The 20136-nt window shown below is 28.9% G+C and overlaps 1 protein-coding gene across 1 annotated transcript in view; it reads right to left on the reverse strand.

Annotated features, from left to right (window-relative positions):
- Positions 1-1702: 1702 nt before the first annotated feature.
- The window catches only part of LOC142317765 (uncharacterized), an 83211-nt gene continuing 64777 nt past the window's right edge, over positions 1703-20136 (reverse strand). Inside the window, exons 10-14 of the mRNA XM_075354315.1 lie at positions 19468-19575; positions 14916-15124; positions 11266-11433; positions 7814-7963; positions 1703-1839 (exon numbers count right to left, since the gene is read on the reverse strand). Of these exons, the coding sequence (XP_075210430.1) occupies positions 1777-1839; positions 7814-7963; positions 11266-11433; positions 14916-15124; positions 19468-19575 (698 nt within the window). The 3' untranslated portion in view covers positions 1703-1776. The remainder of the gene's footprint in view (positions 1840-7813; positions 7964-11265; positions 11434-14915; positions 15125-19467; positions 19576-20136) is intronic.

Raw genomic sequence — 20136 nt, forward strand, 5'->3', positions numbered from 1 at the left:
TGCTTCTCAACATTGTTATTGTAAAACATGCACTTTAAAAAAATGTTTCTGATTTTTTTTAGATTTAAATAATTTTGTAGCCAGAAATATTTATCAAAATTGATATTGTGTGTAACTTTTCATGATTGAGTCATTTATCATTTACAAAGCAGAACGCTCACAGCTCATCACCAAAACCAACTTCTATTTTATACTAAGGATGTCAGGTTGAAAACTTAATTTGTTGTGACAATTTTTAAATTATTTTACTAACCTTTTTAAAGAAAACACTTTTTGGTGAAATTAGATGTTTTATAAACGTAATTTGAAAATTATTTTCATTACTTCGTATTATTCATTTATTGTAAAAGAATGGTGGGATTTAAAAAATGAATTAAAAAAAAAAACTATATTGTTTTAATTTTCAAATCTCCATCTCAAATAGTTTTATTTAATAAGTGTCAATATGCGAGCCCTTCTTCGCTCGGTAAAAGCCCAATCGATATTCATTTTCTGCATACATTCTGTACGGTTGTAATGATTCCTTAATTCTTTGCTTTAGGTGATACACGTAATGTAATTTTTGCAAAAAATGGTTTTAATATGTCTACAGAGAAAGAATCACAAAAAATCACAAGATCCAGACTTCTTGGAGGCCAGGATACAAGGCCTTATCGGCTTATCCACTTACCTGCAAAAGTTTCATTCAGAGTATGGCTAACAAATGCATTTAAGTGGCCGAGTGCATCATGTTTTTGGAAATAAATTTTATGTACATTTTCGGGTTTATCTGGTTGAGGAAAGCAATAGTCATTTACATATCAAGATACATATTTTCATTAATAGTCTTTTCAGCTTGAAAAAAGGCCCGATTATGCGATTTTTCATTAAACCACACCAAACATTAACTTCAGGTGTGTCAGGTGCTTTCTAAAAAATTACTCTTCATTTAAAAATGATTTTTTCTCTCATTTTTCCTAAAATTTCCACAACAAATATTCTCAGTATTTATATATATAAATACTAATTTATATATATAAATACTTATATATACGTATATAAATTATAAGTTACTGATGTCGAAATCAGTATTTTAAAGAATGACGGAAAAGTTGTACATTTATTTTATATTTCTGGATAGGTAGAAGAACCAGTGCGAGATGGCATAAAACAGGAAAAGCGCATTCTCGATGACATTGATCAAAGTGATGTCATCCTTCTTTATTTTGTTGCACATCTATGGAATTCGGATGCCGTCTAAACCGAACATGTAGCAAATGTTTCATTTTCTTCTCTCCTATATGTACTTAAACATATATTGATTTTTATGTTGTGGGCATCTTTAAGAAAAAAAGAAATCTTGGGTTGAACAAGACCAATGGGTTAAAACCCCATTGCGTTTTTAACTCATTTATTAAACTAATTTGCCTTTTTTTTTAACTAATTTCTTTAGTGATTTAATATTTTTTTTTAAGTTTTCATTATTTTTATCAGCCGAATATGCCTATGTACTACTGCATTATCTCCTGAAAAATTTTTTGTAACTTTACTGTAATTTAATTTTTACAGCCTATTATTTGCTAATTGAATGATGAATGATTGAACACTAAAATGAATAAATAAATAAATGAACTGATTAGTCCTATCGATACATTTTATTGATATACGTAAAAATTAACATTAAGTTTAATCACTTAAAAATATTTTTTTAGAGTAAATCACGATTTAATTTTTTAAATATTAAACGAAAATTTGGATATCGCTACTGATTCTTGACCTTAATTTTGTTAATACATTCTAACTTCTTTTAAAACAACGACAAGAGTGTGATGATTTTGCTGATTCAAAAAACATATATTCCTGTAAATAATTAAAATTAGTTTAGAAAGAGTAATAAATAATTTTTTTTTTTTGCTTTTACCATAATCAAATTTCCTTTATAATTATGATGCAATTTCATATAAAATAAAGTAGCTGAAAAGTAAAGTAAGTAAAAGTAGCTATAAAATAAAGTAGCTGAAGCAACAGTAGTTCCTGTGGACTACCTTAGTTAATATTTATAAATTTTATTTACACATTTGATTAATAGGAGTCATTTTAATTAATTAATATGTCACTGGATCATGGTAAATGGTAATACCATGTCGCTCACTCAACTCCATGTTGATGGCTAGCACTTCTGCATCCTTTGACATACAATGAATATATTTCATCAAAAGACTCCATCGGCACATCTGTAATGTTGTAGATGGTATCTTCCACAATATTTTGGAATTCTGCATACCTGGTGAAGCAGCAATGAGTATAACATCCATTGCTGCTCACGGAAAAAAGGGTTCCTTTTTATAGATTATTGTGATATACTCATTAATAAAGTTAAAATGAAAAACATATATGCATATACATACATTTCTATCATCTTAGCATACGTTGAAAACACAAGTATTTGGCGTCCATCAGAAAGAGTGCAATATATTAATTTTTTACCAAAGTATATAAAAGTTTCCAAGATATGTCATCTGAATTTGAACCTCAATTTTTGGAATTTACATGAAGAGAAGTTTCCAAGTGGCATTCAAATTCGAGTCACCATGCGTCAGGAGAGTATTTGGTATATTTCCCTGCCGTTAAAAAGTGCTCATTTCAAAGAGGCCACCCTTGTCATTTTATAAAAGTTACAAAAATGTTTAGATGAGAAACATTCCCTACGTTTTGACTGTAATAAAATGACATTGCATTTCTGATATCGCATTTATTTATTTCATACACCAGCAAAGATAGTTTTTTAATGGTAATTCTAATTTTTACTTCCTTGTACGAAGTGAACGAAGTATTGTGATGGCGAAAAATTTTGGTTTTCAGATTTCAACGGAAATATCCATTTTGACCATCCCTGAATCCATTTTGTCGAGTTTCAGCGTGACGTCTGTACGTACGTATAAATGTGTATGTAAGTACGAATGTATCTCACATAACTCAAAAACGATTAGTCGTAGGATGTTGAAATTTTGGATTTAGGACTGTTGTAACATCTAGTTGTGCACTTTTGATTTCAATCGACTGTACCAAAAGTGTCCAAAAAAGCCCAAAATCTAAAACATTTGGATTTTGGGCTTTTTCTTAACTGCAGTAATAAGCGCTCATTGAGGCCCTTTCAACTATATATCATAGGTGGTACTTATTTTCATTGGTTCCAGAGTTATAGCCAAATAAAATTTTAATTAATGAAATATTTGGATCGTACAAGGAGAAAGCACGTCGGTTCGAATTCAACCTCATTTCCTTTTTTTTTTAATTTAAATACATTGATTTATTAATAATTATTAGCCTGTGGGTTGTAAAACAAAATTACAATAAATAATATTCAATAATAACATTAGAAAAAAAATATATGGAAAAAATCAGAAGTTATTAGTGAAATAAAATATTATGTACTTTTAAAAATATGTAATGTAACAGGCGTACAAAGAAGTCATTTGGTGTCCACATCAGATTTTTTATTAAACTTTCGAATAGAACACATCATTCTAGTACGTTTTAAAATTTATTTATTTCTAAATTCAACCGTATAGGTTCTACAACTGATTAAGAGCTGGCAAATGTGCACCAGTTAATACTTTTAGGGAAGAATTTTTTTCTTTCTGGCTTAAAGCATAATGAAAGTATAAAATAATGGAATACACTTTTCAAGTATTTTTTGTCCCAATTCGAAACTAAATGTTTGTAGTAAATTAAGTGAAAATAATAAGTTCATATGAAGTAAAAATCAAAATAAGGACATCTATTTGTTTTTATAAAAACTACATCTTTGGTAAACACATGCATACATGTGTATTATGAACAAAACCAAGAAAAAATCAAAATTAATAAAAAAATAAACGTAAGTAAATAATGATTCTGAAAAAGAATTCGTGGGAGATTCACATGTATTCAAAATGACCATGGTTTTCATGAATACAATCATGCACTCTTATAAATATCATCACTGCCTTACATAATATATTTGGGTGAATGTTGTTCAAATTTCCTTTACTACAGTCATCATTTTTTCTACTAAGGCGTAGAGGATTCCGTATAATTTTCCTTTTAAACATCTCTCAGATGTAGATTGGTGAAAAATTTCGGGATCTTGCTGGCCATTCATAGCAATTCGTTTGTCTGGCAAATGAGTATTTAAAAACTTCATTACTTCTCACTATTGCGTTGCCGAAGCACCATCCTGTTGAAATATTATCTGTGCAATATTGACACATCCTATTGGACCTGAGAAAATTATCTTTAAAATATTTAAGTATTCATGCTAAAAATAAAAAAATTCAATAATAGAAATTATAATATTCGTTGTAATTTAAAGCTGCCAGTAAAATCATTTTTTCCCCTCCCCCCCCCCTATAGTATCTAATAAATAACGAATTTTACAAGATTTAATCGACTATAGCATTGTATGATTGGATTTGGGAAGAAGTAAAAGAGGTAAGAAAAAAATCATAAAATTATGAGACCCAAAATTTTAATTAAAAAAGAAAAGAAAATAGGAATTGCCGCTGTAATGGAAACAGATGGGACATCAAGAAATGAGAGTATCATATTTTTAACACCCTCAACAAAATAAAAGTTGCCTATTTCACATTTCTTGTAGCTCTTATAGATTCCGTGATGCCAAAATTACCTTTTTGAAATGAACACTATGTATAAACGAAACTAAATCTATGCAGGTAACATTATCTTTATAAGTAAAGAATTTTCTTATATTTCTTGAAGTACAGCTCAAATTAAATTCATACATTTGTTGAAGGAATACAAGTAGTATTTAATATTAATTTTTATTAGTATATGCTTTTATAAAACTTAAAGTTAAAACTCATTTATAATTGTGATTAGAGATTTATCTAAAAATTATTTTAAGGTTGTAGTAAATGCTTCATTAGTATTTGTAATTCCCTGAATTATGTCTCGAATTAAGCGATCGTATTAATTACCCAGAAAAATTTTCTGTCGCGTACGAGTTTATAAACCAAATAAACTGCATAAATAAACCAAGTAAACTTATGCAAATAAATAGACGTCACAAGCTTTTGAGTCTGTGCATTTGAACTTACTGTAAAGATTAATATAAAACATTACCTGGCCAGTAAAATTATAACGTAAATCCATATTTACAAAATTATTTGGAAATAATTTTTTAATTATTATTAATTAAAAAGGCAAATAACTAAAAATAAAAACGAAGATTGACTAATTTTTGTATTCCTGAGAACCCGTTACATTTAATAATTTATATTTTTACTTCCTTATACGAAGTAAAAGAAGTATTGTGATCGCGAAAAAATTTGGTTTCCAGATTTCAACGGAATTATCCATTTTGACCATCCCTGAATCAATTTTGACTAGTTTCGGCGTGACGTCTGTACCCACGTATGTATCTCGCGTAACTGAAAAACGATTAGCCGTAGGATATTGAAATTTTGGATTTAGGAAGTTGTGCACCTTCCCATTTGATTGCAATGGACTGAACCAAAAGTGTTCAAAAACACTAAAGTGGGCCTAAAGTCCAGAAACATTTGGATTTTGGGCTTTTTCTTAACTGCAATAATAAGCCCTCATTGAGAGCTTTTCAACGATATATCATAAGTGGTACTTATTTTCACTGGTTCCAGAGTTGTAGCCGAATAACATTTTAATTAATGAAATTTTTGGATCTTACAAGGCAAGGCACATCGGTTCGAATCAGACTTTATCACCTTTTTTTTAATTTAAATGTATTGATTTATTAATAATTAATCTCTGACTGTAAAAAAGTTTTACGATGAATAATAAATCAATGATAACAATAAAAAAAGATATGAAAAAATATCAGAAGTTATTAATGAAATAAAATTTTATGTACTTTTCATTTTTTTTAAATGTATATATGTAATTTAATAGGCGTACAAGAAAGTCATGTGGCGTCCACATCAGATTTTTTACATTTATTAATTTATTAGAATTAATAATTTTGATTATGCGTTTGAAATAATATAAGCACTTCTTTTTCAATACTGTGTTTAATATATGAGCTGAAAAAATTATTAATTGATAATATTTGAGCTAAATTGTAAGCTAAAGACACGCACCGGGCGGTACGTTTCTTTAACCTACATCAGATTTATCTTCAGTTTTGTACTTTATATGACGTTATTTTACAGTTAAAATAATAGTTTTGAAGATGTTTAGTGAAAAATATTTTGAACATAATATTAATTGCACGCTTGAAATAGAAATACATGAAATTCCACTTTATTTTATAAAATGTAAGAACTCACTGATGTGTAATTTTTTTAGGATAATCATTTAATTTAATTTTAAATAAATTCGTAGGAAGATCTTTTAAATAACGAAGTAATATATTAAATATATATACTAGAACATAATGTCAGATTTTTTTCGTTTGCACAGGTACTGGGTGCTCTTTTATCCGAAAGTAGTAATAACCTGTAAATAGTTCTGTTGCCTAATTTGATAGAAGTGTATATTTTAATTTTTCATAATTTTTTTTTCAATAAACGCCTTTTTTAGTAAAGGTGTTAACAATCGTTTATATAAACGAAACTGAAGATTTAGAATTTTAATTTATGATTTATCGGCCTAACGGATCATATTTACCATTATTTAACAAAGATGTCACGGAGCATTTTGGTATCCTAGAAACTTATTCTAACTTTTTGACGAGAATATTTCTGCTTTAGTTATTTATACTTACAATGAGAGTAAACGCAGGAATACCACTCCTTCTTAATATTTACGCCCTTTTTATTTTACTGTTATTAACGCATGTAGCAATGAAACTATTGCGTTGAAACCTGGTGTAATAATTACGACACCTTTCGCCGTATTAAACAGTTACAATCTACAATTCGAATGTTTTTTGAATGAATTTTGAGAAAGTAATAAAATTGTTAAAAATTGGAGAAGAGAGTAACAATGAATCGTGAATTTTTCGGAAGATCATTAAAAAATTTTAAAAAGAGAAAGAAACTGTGAACGATTATACTACAACTAGAATTGAGGATCCTATTTTAAATAGGTATTCATTAGAAAATGAATTTTAAATTGTTTGTTTACTGTTTCAACTACGTGCTGTCGGTAAAGTATGACTAACCGGCTGAAAGCAGCTCGTCTAATGTCATAGTAAGCAATTTATTATTTAGTAAGAAGTGTGAAAATAAATATATGAGAGCATATAAAAGGAGAAAATTACCTAAATTATTTAAAATATTTTGTAAAAACTGGGAAATAGCTTTGTCAAATGTTTCATAAAGTATACAAACAATGAAATACTAGCGATGATACCAATTTTCACCGCAATGAGAAAAGTCCACTTATCTTATTTATAAAGAAACTTTTCCTGACTGACTGATTCATCAACGCCCAGTAAAAACTACTAAAAATAAATTGATGCAAATTTGTAACGGTGTTCTTCCAACGGTGTAAGTAAGTGTACACTAAGAAAGGATTTTTGAAATTCCGAGTTTAAAGGGTTAAAATGGAGTAGCAATGAAATTTACTATTTGTTTTAATTTCTCTGTAACAAATGAAGATATCCACTTAATGTTTTTTTGAGTGTAATTTTTATGTAAATATCTAAAAACCAATTTCTAGATTTTTCCAAATTCGACCTTCAAAATAGTGAAGAAAGGTAAAAACAATTTGAACAGTGATAACAAATTTTCCACATTTCCGACTATACTAAACGAACAGATTGCAACGTACACGTATTAGGAAAATTAAAAAAAAAGAAATATATATATATATAAATAGTTCCATTATATATAAGTCTACTTGTAGCAGTTCTTACAAAAAGAAAAGCTGCTGCCATTATTAGTGCTTTTGTCCTAGGATCAGCATTCCTTGCGGGAAATGTCACTAAAAGACCGTAGCTTCCAGTTCTGTCCTGCCAGCTATGAGATATACTAGCAAGCTGATTACCATCTGCACTTGATTTAATCTGAAACAATAAAGTTAACTTTTGATTACTTTTTTTTTATTTGATATATTCAGTAAGCAATGCAATGTTTTGTTGCTTCTTAGTTTTTTTATTATACTTAAGACAGTATTGATTCTTTAAATAATTATGAAAAATTATTCTATTAGTCTGATGTATATTTGTCAATGTCCTCGCTTATTTACCGACCGACTGAATCCTACAATGTTAGATCGTTCAATATTGCATCACCATACACCGGAAACTAAACCAAAGAACTTGAGATTAGACAGAACGGATTATGATACTCACTGAACAAGTACTTTTAAAAACTCATCCCTTAAGTGATTGAAAATTTTCCTCGTGGTCATTGTATCTTAGAGACTGGATGGAACTTCGTTCAATGAAATTTGATGTGAAAGCTCGTCGTGAAATTCAAATGCATGAGATAATTTTTTTTTCTGAGAATTATTAGGAATTTTATGATAAGTGACTCGTAGTGTTTCCTTAACATTACAGGCATTTTTTCATTTCATATAAATTCTGAAACCCATTTTTCTTCATTACTGCAACATTGATTTTTTTTTTTCTATCTGCCTCAGTTTTTTAATAGTAACACTACACAAATACATGGACTACATTTCAACAGTGAATACCTAATGTAGAAATCTGACAAGACGAAAAGTTACAATCTGTAAATAATTAAGCGAATGGATTTATTCAACAAGGCATCTCTTTGTAATTATCAGTGTTATTAAACAGCCCGCTATGAAATTCAAGTAGTGCAAAACTTATACAAACAGAATATACCTACAAAAAAGTTAACCACAATTTCGAATTTTACACGTATTACATTAAAAACCAGTATCTTAAAACCATCCAATTATATATAATTTACAAAGACACTCATTTTGACAACACTAACACATTAAATGAAAAAACAGAACGCAGACTGAATATTAGCTTACTAACTTACTTATATATATACACACACACAAATAACCTAACATTTTTAACTCTATGATAAGCATCACTAACAACAGTGATACTGGAAATTCCACAGAAAAACATGTTGATAACCGACTCCAAATGCTTCTTTGGCGCACTCAGAGCTAACAAGAAATTTTATTAATTTTAAAGGTTGTTATTTATAATAAATAATATTAATTTAAAATAATTATAACGTTTCACTATGCTCTTCAAATAATTTCTTTGCATTACAAACAGCAAAAAGAATTTGACATTTCTTACTGTCATTGTGATTAATTTTAACCGAGTTAGTTTTCTGAAACTTTTTTATTCTTATTCACTGAAATTACAGCAGGGCTGTTCACTTATATAGGGCTAGAAAAAAGTGAATAGACTTTACCTCTCCTCAAGCTTTTGCATCGTTATTTACTTTCCCCTTTCTTACAACCAAGAAATAAAGGATTTGTTGCCCATGGAATTTGGCACTAACAAGTAATTTTTAAATAAAATTTTAATTCTTAATGTTTCACTTATAAAAAGCAATTCATAGAACGTTTTTAATTTAAAATTTGATTTCTTTTTAAATATTTTATTTTAGGGTAAGATAGTAAAAAGAATTTCACTTTCGATAGTAAAAAGAATATTTCCAGTAACATTTTGGATTTCAAAATTTGGCATCATAACAGTCGGCTCCTTGTTTAACACAACCGATATAAATTCCAGATTTATAGATATTTTTTACCTTTTTATCCCTATTAAAAATATAAATCTCGATACCCTCACTTATTACTTTTATCAATCTTTTCAAAATAAATGTTACTTATTTTTTTATTAGAAGTCGCGTTACTTTTTTGGACGCAGTATTACAAATCTTTTTTTGGTAAATGCAGCTTTGAGACTACAAAAAAATTCAAAGCTAAAGAATTATCATTTTTCTGACAGACTACAGGAGATTTGACAAAAATAAACTATTACACAAAAAAAGGAATTTTATGGATATTTTTTTTTAGGAGATAGGAATTTTTTTCAGGCAAGGGCCTGAAGCTTATATGAGTTATATAGATTAAATTGTCGATACTCCAATCGATCAATTTTACAAGGAATATAAAAATATAGGCTATAATTTTTAAAAGATTTTAGATTATTAAATAATTCTTAGTACTTCTGATTTATGTAAAAGTAAATAAGAAATTTTAAGAATACAGTCTTCCCGATCAATTTTTTCCGCATTATGTTTATTCAGTTTAGTTAAAATGATATTCATTATCTGATGGACAATCCAACCTTTTTTGAAATAAGGTAGAGAAAGTTTTTACAACTCCTGAAGAAAGCGTGGGTGTAAAAAAAATAATTATGAAAAACTCAATTTCAAAGCTAATTAGTTTATTTGTTTTTTTTTTTATTTTAGTTATATTCAAGTTTATTTTTCAAAGTCGTTTAATTCCAATACATCCTTCTCACACAACATAATAAATTAAGTTTAAAATATTTTGAAGAAAAAATATCTTCAAGATCTGAATTAGGAGTCAAATTATGACATGTCTACTCTCAAAACATAATACATACATATATATATATATATTTTTGGAAAGTAAAAAAATATAAGATGCTTCACTTATCGTTGAAAATGACCTCAGAAATATCCTGAACCTATGTTGCTCTCTTTTTCTACTTACGATGATTCTCTTCTTATGTTTTTAAGTCAATTTTTTCTTCTTTCTTGAAACTTTATAGACTTTGGCACAGATATCCCTTCATATTTCTTAATACTACCCACACGCAACAATAATATCAACATAACCCTCATAACAATTACTATAAAACAGTCATCGATAATTTCTTCATCAATAAACGAATAACTGTGTTCTAAAATTAAAATCACTCATGGTCTGAGCCATTTTATGCTCAAACGCGCTTCAAAAAATATTTTAAAATTGATACAAATCTTCAGACGCGGCCGTAAAGGCTGACTAGTAGGCTTATAAACTTTTGGGCCTATCCCCTTTATATATTTTAGTGGATAGATTTATGAGTTCTTAGATAATCTTCATAGAAGATTATCTAATAATGCGATCGTTAGGTAGTAACTTTATTATTACCTAATCTTCAGTTGAAAAAATCGACTTCGTCAATAAACCTATTGTGTTTATTTTTAATATTTTACCTAACATATTTAAAAAGTAAGTACAAATTAACATTCAGAAAATTTTAAAAGTACCAATTTTACTCGTTAATTTGGGGGTAGCATAATCCCCCTTCCAAAGATTATCAGCAGCTTTTTCTCTCTTAAGATGATTAACGACAACCATTATTACTTTTATTAATAATAACCGATTAACACTTTATTCAATTAATACCTGAAAACTGGCTTCAGTGAACATAGAACAGGCGCAACATCTGGGGCCCTCGATAGTAAAAAGAATATTTCCACTAGCATTTTGGATCACAAAATTTGGCACCATAAGAGTCGGCTGTTGCTTAACACAGCCGATATAAATTCCAGAAGGTATATAAACCTCTATTTTCTATAAAAAAAAATTATTCCATAATTAGAACCAATAAATAAACAAATTTAAATTATGCGTGATCGTTCATTTGTTCAAATAAATTAAATAAAAATTATTAATAAAACATTAATAAAAAAATTACTTTGCAGAAAACCAGGCTAAGCGTCCAAAATTGGAAAGAATTTGGGAAAATAATAATCCAACTCCAGAATTTCGTAATGTACAGGTAGGTTAATCAGGGCTCGTTTTTCACAAAAGCAGCTTTAGAGCAGCTTATACGGAGTGCGACTATTCAATAAAAGTTATTTCAATGTTACAGCATGTGTACCGGTAGATCAAAATCGTACCGGTTCGGCAAAATGCAAAAACGTTAATGCTGTCGTAAGAAATTATTGCTGGAAATAAGTAAGTTACTCGTATGTTTGCATTATTCTTATTGCTGCGTTTTTAGTTTTTTATCACATTATTGGCCCATTACTTTTAGTTCTATTTTCATTAACAAATGTAAATTAATTTTCAATTATATACAACTATTCTTCCGAGTAAAACAAATTAGGAACCGTTGTCACAGATGTCCTTTTGTTGATTGGTGTACAAAACTGATGACTTTATCAAAATTCGTAAAACTGTTAGTCTTTTCATAAAAGTCCGTTTTTAAGGATAGATTTTTTTCTTTAACATTGTTAAGGAAATTTACAGCGCCTTGGTATCACTACCGCAAAAAAAGTATTACATTTTTCCAACAATATTAGAAAATGTATTTATGGAATTAAAAAATAATTTTTTTTTTACGAAATCAAAAACATTTTTACCGCAGATAAAAATCCAGTTAAATATTCTGATAAAATTTAACATCATTATAAACGACAAGTGTCAGGTGATCTCTACTTGACGATCTTTTTATAGTAAAGTCGCCTTAAAATTCATAAGTCTTAGACAAAATACGATTTATCCAATAAAATGTTAAGGTAAATATAAAGGTTAAAAAAAAATTATATATATATATATATATATATAATTTTAAAAACTCATCAGAAGTGGTGAGTTTTTTAAATACAGAAATAGTAATTAAAAAAACTTAATAATTAGAAAAAAATTAGTTTTCTGCATTCTTGTTAACGTACTACTTACTAAAATATTTTCAGAAATGCCTTTCTAAAGTCAGACTATTGGGAGAAAAATATCAATCCCAAACTACAATTCTGTTGAAAGAGAAAATACAGATGGGTATGGTTTAGATCTTAAAGAAAGACTATATAAAAAAAATTAATAAGCCGAGTTTTAATTCATTTAAACAAGGGAAATTAGGACAAATTGTTTTATTTTTTATATTAAATATATGTAATCACTTTGAACAGAAGATTAAAAAATATCTCTAAAAATGTTTTCGAACAAATTTAAGATAATCTGTTTTTTTCTATTTCTACTTTGATGAATTCACTTAATAATATATATTTTCATAAATATGGTAAGAAAGCAATACAATTATTAAAAAATTACGAGTGTACATATATAATCAATCTATTACTTTGTATTAGAATGATAATAGCACTAGTCAACAAAAAATACCTTTTTCGCGTATCTGCAATCGAACATGGTGATTTTAATTAATTTTGGGTTGCTGAATTCAAAACTGTTATCATAATTTGTGTAATACATCATGATTTTTTTTTATTCATACTTTTAGACATACGATTTATTTACCAATAAATGCATAATCACTGTTTAAAATTATTATCTATGTGCATTCATTTAAAATTTGGTTAAAACAAATAAACTTTTATTTATTCAAACATAGATAAATTGAAATTCATTAATACAGTTTTAATATAACGGTTTCTAAAAGTCTAAATCATTGGAAATGTCTTTAAAGTAACAATTTTTAAAAGTTTAAATCATTGGAATTGTCTTACCTTTAATTTTTAAAATATGTTGACAAACATTTTCACTTGTACGATCTTTGATCAGTTTCTCTAAAAAAAATCCAACAATAGACACCATCATTCCAGGATCCCATCTTCCTTAGTATGGATGCTTCATGGTCGGAATATCCAGATAGAAACTCTCTTCTTGGTCGTCGCTGACAGAGCCCCAATTTTCCGAAAAACGTCTTCGTAGGTGTAGGAAATGAATCTTTAATGACATCCTACATCCTAAACGTTTGTAATTTCTAACAGCTTATTAACCAAAAAAAAATTGTTTTCATCTTTCCTGTTGCTTAAAAACCATTAAAAACAACGTCTTTGAAAGAATTCCATGCTGTTAGTTCACATTCGCTAAGTTTATCGTCAAAAGTTGAGTCCTTAAGTAGTTTCTTGATTTGCGAACAGCTAAATATACGCTCCTTCAGCTTATCATCAGTCAATTTAGGAAAAATTATTTTTAAATGATTAAATCCTGGTCCATCTTTGTCTAATACCTTTACAAAACTATCATGAGTCCGAGTTTTATGTGAAGTGGTGGCAGCACGATTTTACCATTCTCAATTAATTATAAATGCTTTAAAATATTTTCACCAGCCACTAAGTTCTGCCGCAACGGCCATTTCTTTACTCTGTAATGACTTTTCGCATCACGACTATCCCAAAGACGAAGAAAATAACAATATTTCGTAAACCCGCCTTGTAAACCAAGAAGTAACGCAGCAGCTTTCAGATCACTGCAGACTTACCAAATGTGCTCTTTATACTTGAATTCTATCGTTGATGCCATAGTTTCATACGTTCCTTTCATGTCGACTCTATGAGCTAATGAAATTGATGGCTGTTTGTTACCATTTTGCAATAAAATTGCTTTCATGCTAACTTTAAAAGAAATACGCCATTCTTCAGGAATATGCTGAATTCCAAACTCTTTCATCAGGCCATCGAAATCAGTACAAACGCACAATGAATTTTTCGTAGTAAAATAAGTTGAAAGAGTTTTATTTCGTGTTATAAACGTAGTTTTGTTTTTTCGCTAAAAGATTCCATTGTTGCAGTCTAGACCCCAGAAGTTCAGCTTGCTGCTTTGATACCTTTAAATCGCGAACTAAATCATTGTTCATGTTGATGAATTAAATGAGGAGATTTCTCATCAGGTACAGGAAGAAATTCTTCAACATCTACATCATGTGCTTCATTTTAAGACTGTTTAGACTTCTAGCAACGTTGGGTTAGGTGATGGTACAGCTACAGGTAATTCCTCTCCATGTGTTAGGGTTTTTGAGCTGAGGTCACATCTGCATATTTTATGAACTTTCTATTTTTGAATGAAAATCCTAATATATTTGTCATACAAAAGTAGCAGTCGATGAAGTGGTCCTTAGGTTCACGCCAAACTATCGGTACAGCATCGTCGTTTCTCCTTCAACCATTCAGTTAGAGTTACTGAGCGCGATATGCAAATAATATGAAGTCCCCAGATTTTATCAAAAAAACAAATGAAAGTAATTATTATTATACTGATAAAAGAAAGAAAGAAAGAAAGAAGAAATGAACAGAAAATAATAAAATAGGTACTTGTACATAACAGCCGACAGTACCAGCCAGCCGGCGGACCAACATTAATGCTTCTTGTTTTGTTGGATCTAATAAATGAAGAGTAAACGCCCTGGAAGATCCACAGCATAACCTTTGCCACACTGAAGAATACTCTGCTCCAAAGAATATAGTCATCCCGTCAGGTACTTTGATCACATATCTATTCTCGGACTCTACCGTAGCCAATACTGAAAAATAAAATATATATAAATTATGTGTGTGTTGATATGTTATATATTTGAATGTTGTTGCACGTGATCGAGTGTGAAAGTTAAGGGAATTACACGTTTTAGTTTTTTGTATCCGGACCAACCAAAATAATAACCAGCAATGAAACGTTTACTTCCTTAAAAGTTAACCAATGATTTACTAAACATCACTGGTTCAGCTCTATCAGAATTTATGAACGTAAAGGTAAGCCAAATTTTATAGGCTGAATTCTGTTCCTTTTTCACCCATTACACTAAATCATTTTGTGTTTTATTATATGGTTTAACAAATAAAATCGTTTTAATATCCGAATTTTAGCTCTTGCAAGACAACATAGCGTGAATTCACCACTTTTTTAAGAATATTATTTTACCTGGGTTTTACGGAATTCATAAATTTTTTAGGAATTTGACAGTAAGGAACTTTCTGTTTTTCCTGAAAAAATGTATTTGAAAATCTCAGAACCTTCTTTTTTCTTCTTTAAAATAATAAATACAGGGGCTCGTTTTCCTTTGCCGAAAATACTATCGGAAAGACATTTTTCAGAAAAGGAAAATAGGGCTGATTAGGTATAAATCTAGAAGTAGGTTCCTCTACGCAGTGGCTCTGGATAGGTTGAGAATTTCTAAAACAAGGATTTAAGCATTTAATAATAATCAACTAACATTAATTAAACGATTTTCTAATACACTACCACCTGAACATTCATATAATGAATTACAAATTGCAAAAAAATTCTAAAAGGGACAGAAAATTGGCATGAACATAAAATTTATTTATATATTAATAAAAAAAAATAGCTAAATGAATAAAAATAAACTATATTTTTATAATTCTTTTTTTTTTATTTTTTGTCGTTTAAAATTTTGAATGTATATTTTTGTTTATATATTTTATTATTTTGATTCTTTGTCTTATTTTCAATTTTTATCCTCATCTGAAGATTTCTCTCCTTAAAGGGAGAAAATCTTTATGGCTCACAACATAAGTTTTAACAATTGAAAGACTCGTCTTCCTTACAAAAAACCTCAAGCAACAATCAGCCATGATAGAATTATTCGGAAAAGATATTACTCCAAGTAGTAAATAGAAATGCCAATCCTCCAGGTAACATGAGCCATGCATTTGGGCCATTAGTTTCTGAGAGCCCAAATTAACGTGCAAAAAGAAATCGGAGCCTTCTACCCGCTGTCAAAATTAAGAGCAAAACCAAATGAACAGTCAAAAATCTCTATTCACCCTCTGACGTTTAGCCCTTCTAACCGTCAGATTTGGAAATAAAAACTACATATTAATCAATGCCCATGATCCAACTAATGAAGAAAATAAAATGAACCCAAAGTAGAAGAATTTTGGGAATTGTTGGAAAACTAAATCCATAAAATACCAAAATATCACATCAAAATTTTACTAGATCTTGACGCGCAAATTAGTAAAGAAAAGGTACTAGAGAATCGTTGGAAACTCCCCAGCTCATAAAAGAACAAACAAAAAGAGGATAACTAATCCAATTGAAAAACATTTGGTCTGAAATTAAAGTCCACTTCCTTTAAAAAGCTCAACAGAAAATGGAGAATATGGTGATTTCCCCCAATCCAAATTTAGGAGATTTTCAAATCGATTATGTTGCATTTCCTTTAAAAATCAGAAAGAAATTCAAAATTTCAAAATCAAAAATAGCGCATACATTGAAACTGATCACTAACTCACAATAATCAAGATGAGACTCAACTAACAAAACAAAGGGTCAACTAAAAGAATTAGATTTCAAATTGAGAATTTAAGAAATAATTTAGAAAGTTATCTCAACTTCAAAGAAAAATTAACAAACAGAAAGTCAAGAGTTGGGAAGACTGAAAGTTAAACTATCAGAAACAGCCAGATACCTGCCCTCTAAAAAGAAAAAACACAGAAGATGGAAAGACACATGCGAAGAAGCTATAAATGAAAGATTAAAAGCCTGGAAAAAATTGTACTCCTCAGAGACAAATTAAAACTAAGATTTAGGTTAGTCCTCAAACAAACATCCAAAGTTATAGAACAACTAAATGAAAATATGAGAGGAATAAACTTTAACATATTTAAGAGGATTTCATGAAAAACAACACGAGAAGTTTCTACAAAAGGAAAGACTTAAATCAAAATACCAACCAACCATCATTTGCTTGAAGGAAAAATAGACGTTAGTAATAAAGGTGATCACCAACTCCTTTTAATTGTCTTCTAGAAAAAAAGTAGTAAAAGAATGGGAAAAGAAGATGAAAAAATTGGAATATATCACCAAATAAAATTTTGTTCAAAAATTGAAAGAAATTAAAATTAATCGTCTAGCCATTGCTGACGATATTGAAATTATCTAGGAGAATATGAAAAGCAGAAAATTAGACTACCTAAAAGGAATCGTAGAGAAAGTAGGGTTAAAAATTTCCCTCAAAGACATCATCATTTCATGTCCATCATCGAAAATTTCCTCCAAGTACCTAAATATGAAATAGGAAAATACAGCAGTCAATCAATTTAAATATCTGGGAGAAATAATCTAAATTAATGTTTTAGATAAAGAAGCCAACCAATGAAGAACAAGAAAACTGGAATTGAACTATGGTCTAATAAAAGATATAAAACACAAACAACATTCAATAAATGCCAAAATCCGGCATTAAATATTTTATGGTAATCAAACCGAAGACCTGTATATAACAGAATGCATCTTCAATTTGAAATCAGGTGAAATAAAGGCTATAAAAGTAAGTGAAAAGGAATACAAATTCAGAAGTAATAAAAATCTTTACAAATACAATGAATCTGAGTAAATGATATCATCAGAAAAAGAAGTCAAATTCTTCGGCCACTTTATGAAAATGAATGATAACGGACTCAGAAAAAAAATCTCAAACCACATTTACAATAAAAAGAACAGAAATCAATTGTTCTCAGTGGTTCAAAAGACCTAAAAGAAATGAAAATATCTGAAAAAATAGTATAAAGATCACAGAACTGGTACAAGATTTCAAGGGTTTCTAAGAGAAAGGGAAAACCAACATCTGTTCAGAAGAGAGAAGGCAAAAACAAAGCGAAAGAATGAAAAAATTATTGGAATAACAGGAAAGAAAACTCCCATAAGAAAGAGAAATGAAAGCAAAACATTACTTCATGTGGTTTTCAGATGAAAAAAAAATAAATAATAAATAAATACAATACAATAAAAAAACTTGTTTTATCTCAAACAGAGCCTGCTGTAGACTGAAATTACTATAAAAAAAAACAAATATTAGAATTAATCCTTATAATACGTCAATTTTAACAGATCATTTTAACTGTATTCGATAAAAATTCGACATAAAAGTACTACTACTTTCTTTCATCGCTATCTTTTCTCTTTATACTTGGAAAGATACCAGCGTCACCGCTTCAAACAGTAACTAACCCTCAAATATTAATTTTCATCTTATTTTTTAATGGCACAAAGATATGTCCTTTCTGACGCATTTTTTTCAAAATAATATAATTGTATTTAATTATGTAATTACAAGTAAACAAGACATTCTAACATGGTAGAATTTTATAGGATTTTTTTTAAAGATACTAATTTTTACTTCCTTGTACGAAGTAAAGGAAGTATTGTGATCGCTAAAAAATTTGATTTTCAGATATCACCGGAAATATCCATTTTGACCATCCCTGAATCCATTTTAACTAGTTTCAGCGTGATGTATCTCGCATAATTCAAAAACAATTAGCTTTAGGATGTTGAAATTTTGGATTTAGGACTGCTGTAACATCTAGTTGTGCACTCCCCTTTTGATTGCAATTGACTGAACTAAAAGTGTGCAAAAAAGCCCAAAATTACAAAAAAATTTGGATTTAGACTTTTTCTTAACTGTAGAAATAAGCCCTCATTGAGAGCTTTTCAATCATAAGTGGTACTTATTTTTAAAAAATGTGTAAATGTAATTTAATAGGCGTACAAGGAAGTCATGTAGTGTCCACATCAGGGTTTTTAATTGGAAAATGTTTTTACTCCATTGAATTCTTTCCTTTTATCATAATACATGCTTAAGATAGATTTAGAATGATTCTCCGTATACTCAGTACTGACATGACAGAGAATAGTTCTATGTAAAAGATAAAAATTCTGGAATAACAATTGCATGAAAGTTATTAGTACTAACAACAAAAAATTATTAAACTTATTGTAGTTTAATTATTATTGAATATGTAAAACATAAATTCCAATTTTTAAGAAAAAGGATTTTTGTGTTATTACTCATTTATTTACATTAATTTTGTAATTAAAATTATTTTAATGTGTTATACTTACACTGATCCAGTTCAACAGTCTGGTGTATTAAAATTTGTTCTCTGTCCACAAGTAGTTGCAGACCCCATTGGGGATTAAGTTGTCTTACGTCTAAAGTTTGCCATTGACCTAAAAAATAATTAATGGAATAGTTAATTATCTTTGTGTGTTATCAGACTTGTATCTCTGCATAACTGATCTAGTTTTAATTAACTAATTAAATTTATAACGTTAATTTATGTATTCTTCTGTAATTACTAGTAAAGTAATTATTATCAAATAAATATTTTAGTAAACTTAGCTTCAAACTGAAGCGGTATTCTTAAAAATGGGATTTATAAGATAATATTATTCATAAGGAAAGAGGAAAATGTAGTTGTGCTATTATAGGAACGAAATTCAAGCATACTGTTACCTGAAAAAAAAATGAAATTTTTAATTAGCGTCCTTACTGTCGCATGCATGAGTGATAGTAAAGTATGTCTGTGATAAAGTTTATGTTGACTGACTGCAACACAGAACTTAACTGCTGGAGGTTACTAAACTAAACATCTGACGAAACATTACTCACTTTCAAACTACGCATCGACTGGTTCTAACCGAAAACAATTTTTTGAGTGAAAACACTTTTTTACTGGCATTCACTGAGTTTGTTAATGTACCCATTGATTCTCAAACTTTTTTGCCCAC

This window comes from Lycorma delicatula, chromosome 1, assembly GCF_047948215.1.
Source record: "Lycorma delicatula isolate Av1 chromosome 1, ASM4794821v1, whole genome shotgun sequence".
Lineage (NCBI taxonomy): Eukaryota > Metazoa > Arthropoda > Insecta > Hemiptera > Fulgoridae > Lycorma > Lycorma delicatula.